The sequence below is a fragment of the Sphaerodactylus townsendi genome, linkage group LG01, assembly GCF_021028975.2.
Source record: "Sphaerodactylus townsendi isolate TG3544 linkage group LG01, MPM_Stown_v2.3, whole genome shotgun sequence".
Classification (NCBI taxonomy): Eukaryota; Metazoa; Chordata; class Lepidosauria; order Squamata; family Sphaerodactylidae; genus Sphaerodactylus; species Sphaerodactylus townsendi.
In genome coordinates, this window is record NC_059425.1 from 192,754,501 (window position 1) to 192,761,817 (window position 7,317).

Genomic DNA, 7,317 nt, shown 5'->3' on the forward strand with positions numbered 1-7,317 from the left:
GGAAAGGGCCTCAGAGAGTGGTGGAGTCTCCTTCTTTGGAGGTTTTTAAATAGAGGTTGGATGGCCATCTGTCAGCAGTGCTTTGATTGTCTGTTTCTGCATGGCAGGGGGATTGGGCTTGATGGCCCTGGTAGTTTCTTCCAACTCTTTGATTCTATGATTCTATTCCTATGATAATCCAGTCACAGGATTGACAAACATTGTCCCACATATTATTAAATACTCAACTTGTCTTGTTTCGGAACCCTGTTGATTTGGTTGCTGTTACATGGTGGTCCCAACACTTTCAAATTTGCAATTATCTTAATAGTGGAAGTACGTCGGTGTCTTCATAGAAGACACTGGAATGTTTGATTTATCATAAAGAAGGTCTAAATGTTTGCAATCAGCAATTTATTTAACTCTCAATCCTTTTCAATAACAAAATCGGGATTTATCGATCTTGGGGCAAAACACTTGATGGTAGTTAAAAGAATGGGAAGTGGGGTGGTGGTGGGTCTCCTTCTGCTCCAGCATCAGCAATGAAAGAAAATGATCATGAAGTGACATATCCACGGTATATAACATGCACAAATTACATAAAAGAGATATGAGAGATAAACATACTGGCATGGACTTTGCCATCCTCCAAGGAACCTTCCTCCAGCCTAAGCAGGTTTCCCCCAATCTTTTCTTCCTATGGGAAAGCCGTTTAAGTAGGGAGAGGACTCTTTGGGCTAGAGGACAGTTTCAGAGTCTGCACAGTAGAGGGGGAGGTGACAGATCCTCAATGATGGATCTTGCGAATAGCGTGGAAAAGCCAGAGCTGACTTTTCCCCGTGCAAACCAACAGTGGCATCAGTGAGGGTGCACACCCCCCCCAATATGAACCAAAAGCAGAAATATGCAGACAGTGAGATAAAAACACAGGTCCATTAGAGTCGGCCTTGGCCAACACCTGTTGGAGGAAATGAGCAGCAACACACGACATAATATCCAGCTAAAATCCCTTCCCCCCAAGGCTGCAAGTGGCCCCAGCACCCCAATAGGACCCTCCCTTTTTGCTGGAGACATAAAGGGAAATATGCAGGTTTTAGGCACACGTTGCTGCCACGGAAACCTTTTATCATATCCCCAGACTTGACCAATACATGGATCCATACTTTGAAAGCAGAATTCTTATTTACTGATTGCAAGCATCGAAAAGCTGTTGACTTATATTGCCAGAACTGAGTATATGAACAGGCAAAGCACTGTATCTCCCAGCTTAGAGACATCAGGTCCACAACCCCCCCCCCCCTTACCTTCCCTCTGCCTGGAAAGTACACACACACACACACACACACACACACACACACACACACACACACACACACACACACTCACTCACTCACTCACTCACTCACTCACCTCAGATGGAGAGAACCTGGGAAGAAGACACCCAGTCCCAACCCCCATTCTTCAGCTGCAGGAGCCAGATCAGGGGCTGGCTGGTACCAGCAGAAATGAAATGCAAACATTCCTCAAGGCTGCCGTTAAGCACTCAGCAGAAAGAAATATGGCAGGACCCTGGCTAAGGCCCTTAGAGGGTCGTGACCCCTGTAGAATAATTTTGGGTAAGAATAACAGGAGAAATGTCTCCAGTGCTAGATGCCCTAAAGTATGGTACTTTTGGTATTATTTTTTGAATTTGAACGCGTATTTTGCACCACATAGACATCACAGCTTGAGTGAGGGCAGCGTGGCACAGCCCAGCTTCACCAGATCCCAGAGGCTAATCAGGGTCACCCCAGTCAGCTGGATGGGGAAGTGCCAGCAGAGACTGGGCTTGCTGCACAGAGGCAAGCAAAGGCAAACCCCTCCCACTGTACACTTTGCCTTGAAGTCCCCTTGCTGGGTTTGCCATCAGATACATGATGTCCTTATACCTGCAAAAATAATTACAGCAAAGTTGGAAAAGCCCCCCAAACCTGGCTGTTAAAGCAGGGCTTTGTACAGCACGACAAACAGGAAAATGATCAAACTTAAATGAACTTGTGCAGATCAGGGATGAGTGTTTCCAGTAGCTTGGGTCCCTTTGTTTTGCTTTTGGCAAGAGATTATATTATCTATAAATATCTAGTAGTAGTAAAAGTTTATTGTCTTGGCCATAGGCCTTCACAACCTCTTCATACACAGTATCATAAAATGAAAACATACACAAAAGCACCCCCAAGGACTTAGATAAAATGGACTAAATTAACTCTATATAAATCTCCCTATTGAATAATACAACACAACATCATGACACCACCCTTGGCATCTTCTTGCAGCATGAGCAAAAAGTGCTACTCGATTGGTCATATATGGATCACCATCAGATAATAGACAGATCAGTCTCCCAGTGTTATTGGTGTCCCCCGCAATAGGAATAATTCCTTTAATATGTTTGGATCTTATGTTATCATAGAGGGGACACTCCAGAACATAGTACAGAATGTCCTCATCTGCATCACTACCACAGATACATCTGTAGTTAGGTACTGGTACATTACTACATCATGCACTATACACTGTCGTTGGTATGGCTTGGAATCTCAAGTTGGTAAATGCCATTCTAAAGATATAAGCTGGCTAATTCTTTAAGTATGGCGATCTAATATGATCCTAATTTTAAAAATTTAAAGAAGGGGGCAACTTTGGATTGATTGGTTTGATCTCTATCTATTAATGCAACCATATGGTAGATCCAATCCCTCAGATCTGTTCCCTGACTGCCACTATTGAGAACATCATCTGGTATAGAGTAGCATCTTTTGAGCAACGCACCTGTGTTTATTTCTGGGAAATCCGGCTCCAGGTCATCAGAATCCGTATCTGACCAATGCAAATGAAAAAAAGAAACATGTTCAGCTTTCAGCCCAGGAGTTCAGCCCTTCTTTGTCAGTGCAAAGAAAGACACGAGTGTTTTCCTAGGAGAATTTTGGTGCATCCTTACCATCCTCCCCGAATGAATGCCTAACCTAAAGAGAGAGAGAGAAATCCATCATCAGCTCATTGTGCCTGTAAAAAACAGAAAGGAAAAATAAAGCAGCCAAGATGAATGAAACTTGCCGGAAATGGGACGCAAAACACAAAAGCCAGAGCGAGGCCGAAGAACGTGAAGACGGCACTTGAAGGCATGGCTGATATGGCCGGCATTAGCCTTTGAGTCTTTCACAGCCAACATATAATTTCTCCCAGGAGAAGCAGCTGGACCTTTTCCACACACACACTTTGGACCTGTGGGTGTTACTAAAATTACGAACAGTACATTGGCAGGCAAAAGCATGGACTTAAATCCAACTACGCAACCATCTAAGACTGCTATTCAGGAGCATATCTGCCATGGGGAAATAGGGAGTCAAATGTCCCCAAGCGCATTGCATTTGATCACATGGGGGGGGGGGCACAAAAATTCAGGTTCGTTTGTGTTTTTTGTATTTTTAGTGTTTTTTCAGTTTTTGGCCTGCAGGGGGAGCAGTTTTTAGGCTAGCAGCACCGATATTTCAGGGATTTTTCAGGATACTCTCCTGATGAAACCACCCAGGTTTGGTGAGGTTTGGTCCAAAGTTATGGACTCTCAAAGGTGGTGCCCCCATCCCCCATTGTTTCCAGTGGGAGCAAATAGGATATGGGGGCTACACCTTTGAGGGTCTCCTAATGTTACCCTGAAATTTTGGTGCTGCTAGCTTAACAATTGCACCCCTGACAGCAGGCACCCCCAAATTTCCCCCAGATTCTCCTTTTAAATCCACCCCCTTCGGCATGAATTTAAAGGGAGAATCTGAGGTCCCTAATTTAAACACTGAAAGTGATGCTATCCTGGACATATTGTTGATACGATCATGTTTTGAGCACACAAGTGTACTATCAAGGAAAACAAGGAATATATGACCTGTTGTTTACCTTGACTCTGCCCTTCGACAGGCTCTGCTAAGCCATTTCTGGATCCACTGATACTTTAACTAACTGCAGACAGATCCTTTGCTCTATCAGAAACAGGGGATCCCACCCTGCAGCTGGCCCAGGTAGTGGTCAATTCTGTCACCAGACCAATCACCTCCAGACAATTATGTGGTGGCAAAAAGGTAATCAATCAAGTATTTGCATTTGAGGGTCCATAACTTTGGTCCCCCTGAACCTAACTTCACCAAACTTGGGTGGTGTCATCAGAACAGTCTCTGGGTGATACCTGGACATTTTGGAGGCACTAGCTTTACAAATGCACCCCTGACAGGCACCCCAAGAAATTTGCCCAAGATACTCTGTTCTACAGTGGCATGGCTCCATTGTAGCCAATGGGAAATTTCTGAGTGTCTAAGCAGGCTGCACATTTTTGAAGATAGAGGCACCAGACTTTTAAGGTGGATCCAGCAGGCCCTCCTGGTAATAGCATCCAGGTTTGGTCAACTTCAATTTTATGGGTCCCCAAAAGGCTTATTTTGTTTCCCTGCTCCTGCACATAAAGCCTGCTGACTCAGTTCTCTCAGAACTATCCCAACTCACGCCCCCCCACCCCCAGAAGCAAAGCTCACCAAGCTTGGATTACCAGCTAGTGACACCAAAATTTCAGGGTATCAGCCGGTGACTATTCTTATGATACCACCCATGTTTAGTGAAGTTAGGTTCAGGGGGGCCAAAGGTATGGACCCTCAAATGGGTAGTCCCCATCTCCTGTTAGCTCCCATTAGAAACAATGGGTCACCCCCTTTGTGGGTCCATAACTTTGGTCCCCCTGAACCAAACTTCAAACTTGGTTGGTATCATCAGAAAAGTCTCTGAATGATACCCTGAAATTTTGGTGCTGCTAGCCTTAAAATGCGCCCCCTGCAGGTCAAAATGTAAAAAACACCAAAAATAATCACCACCACCACCACCCCAAGCCAGAATTCCTTGCATTCAGATTTGTTCATATTTGGGCAGGACACATTCGGACAATTTTTGTACGAACATGCCCGAAATCACCCAGATTTGGTCCGAATCTGGTATTTGTTACATCCGAGTCTCTAGCCTTACCGGGGATGTCTAATTTGGCCAAGAGAAGGTTGAGAGGTGACATGATAGCCATGTTTCAATATTTGGATGCCATGTCAAAGAGGGAGCAAGCTTGTTTTCTGCTGCCTTGGAGACTAGGATAAGGAGTAATGGATTCAAGATATAGGAAAAGAGATTCCACCTAAATGTTAGGAAGAACTTCCTAATAGTAAGGGCTGTTAGACAGCGAAATGCACTGCCTTGGGGGGTAGTAGATTCTCCTTTTTTTGGAGGTTTTTAAATAGAGGCTGGATGACCATCTGTCTGGAGTGCTTTGTGTAATTGTGTATACCTGAACTTGGTTCCCATCCGATGTCACACCAACATTTACTGTTGGCCGGATGCCTGGAGTTCGGTCTGAGGCATATTACTCCTGTCTGTGTGCTATCTGCTAGTGAAATTCTTTTAGTGTATATACTTTTTCTTTTATTATATCTGGAAACGGGTGGGATGCTGGTCTGGTTTTATACTACTGATTGAACTCTGAAGTCTCAGAGTTCTCCTGTCTTGGTTTTGGATCTGTCTTAGCCAGTGAATAAAGAACTGTTTGTAGTTACTTTGCCTAGACTCAGTCCGTTACAGTCTTCTTGCAGGGAGTTGGACTTGATGGCCCTTGTGGTCATTCCAACTCCTACAGTTCTATTGTTGATCCTTCCTCCTGAAAGCATCTAACATCCATGAGATGTGGACACTTCAATTGGATCCCTGTGTGCTGAAGATCTGTTTGTATGGCCTCCCCCCACAGAAATCAGTCCTTTGCAAGTATGTTTCCACAGGTAACATGTGTATGTCACTCCTCCCCTCCCCTTCCCTGAGTACATCCATGATAGAAGGAGGATCTAAGAGAGAAATCTTGCCTGGCCAGGCACATATATGAATTGGCCATGTTGGGACTCCAGAACCAACAATCAAATCCAGAGTTGCCACTGGAGGGGTTGGGGGGTTGGCAGCTCCAAGTCAGGAAACTCCTGGGGATTTGAGGATAGAGATTGAGGTGGACAGGATCCTCAGTGGGTCCTCAGAGGGTGCTCAGTGGGTCTTCAGAGAATCCTCAGTGGGTCCTCAGAGGATCCTCAGGATCCTCAGGCCATAGAATCCACTCTCCCAAGCATCCATTTCATCCAGGGTAACTTATCTCTGTCGTCTGGAGATGAGCTGTAATTCCAGGGGATTCCCCTAGTCCCACCTGGAGGCGTGGCATCCCTCAGATCAGAGTGATAGTTTCAAACACGGACTGATGGCATTTTAACCCTGGCTGTTAGTTAAAGAAATTTGTTCCTAAAACAGCTGACGTGGATTAGAAAAGTACACAAACGTTAATGAAAATACAGATTAGAAGGTTCTCAGCGATGCCTCAGTGACGTATTACCCTTTCTTAGTTCTCTGACCTAGTTGAAGCCAGCCTTTAGCTAGAGGTACATCCAGGAACATTTGAAGGTTTCCTGACTGCTATCTCTTCTCCCACTGATGGTGGACAGAAGGAGCTATGTTGAGGCACAGTAGATCAGTGGTGTACCACTAATGGGGACATGGGTTATCCCATGTCCCTGGGCACATGCTGCTGAGCCCTGCCCCCCACCCCCGGCCTCCCTTCAGGCCTGCTTTTGCCCTCCCCAGGCCCTGGGGATGATAGGAGCTGGCCTGCAGGGAGGTCGAGGGCGGGTCTCGGCAGCATGTGGCCCAGGAGCCAGCCTGCCACCATGGCGCCAGTCTGAGCCACGCCCCCCAAGCACTTCTCCTGATCTTTGCTCTCCCCCGGCCTCCCTGCTGGCTCCCTGGCTCCTGTAAGTGGGTTGGGAGGCGCGGGGAGCCAGGTGGGGGGTTGTGGGGTGGCGGCCATGCCCCCGGGTACAGTTTAGCCCCAGTACAGCACTGCAGTAAATATAATTGCATGAGATCCCCAAAGACCATAAACTCAGAATGTTACATCCACTAGGAAATGCTAGATTAGCCCTTTCCAAGATGTGTAGCTGAGTCAAAGTAGGACTGGAATTTGATCAGTTCCAACAAATTGAGATAATTAAGGGCACAAAGAGCACAATTAAGCATTGGAAGGAAACGGTATGTCCTAAGCCATCTCACAGATTAGATCTGGACTCCCAACCCATTCTAGCTGTTCCACGGGGTGTGCTTAACCTTGGGCATGTGGGCAGAGAGAGAGAGAACTCCATTGATAATGCCTTTGCCCTTAGCAATGGAAAGAGGAACTACTAGGGAGAGGACCAGTGGTGGGATTCAGCAGGTTTGCACCACTTTGGCAGAACCGATTGTTAAAGTGGTGCT

General features: G+C 46.0%; 1 protein-coding gene across 1 annotated transcript in view; it reads right to left on the reverse strand.

Moving 5' to 3' along the window:
• Positions 1-6,874, reverse strand: part of LOC125438323 (meprin A subunit alpha-like) — a 25,694-nt gene extending 18,820 nt beyond the window's left edge. The window contains exons 1-2 of the mRNA XM_048506688.1: positions 6,676-6,874; positions 2,788-2,835 (exon numbers count right to left, since the gene is read on the reverse strand). Of these exons, the coding sequence (XP_048362645.1) occupies positions 2,788-2,835; positions 6,676-6,874 (247 nt within the window). The remainder of the gene's footprint in view (positions 1-2,787; positions 2,836-6,675) is intronic.
• Positions 6,875-7,317: the final 443 nt, after the last annotated feature.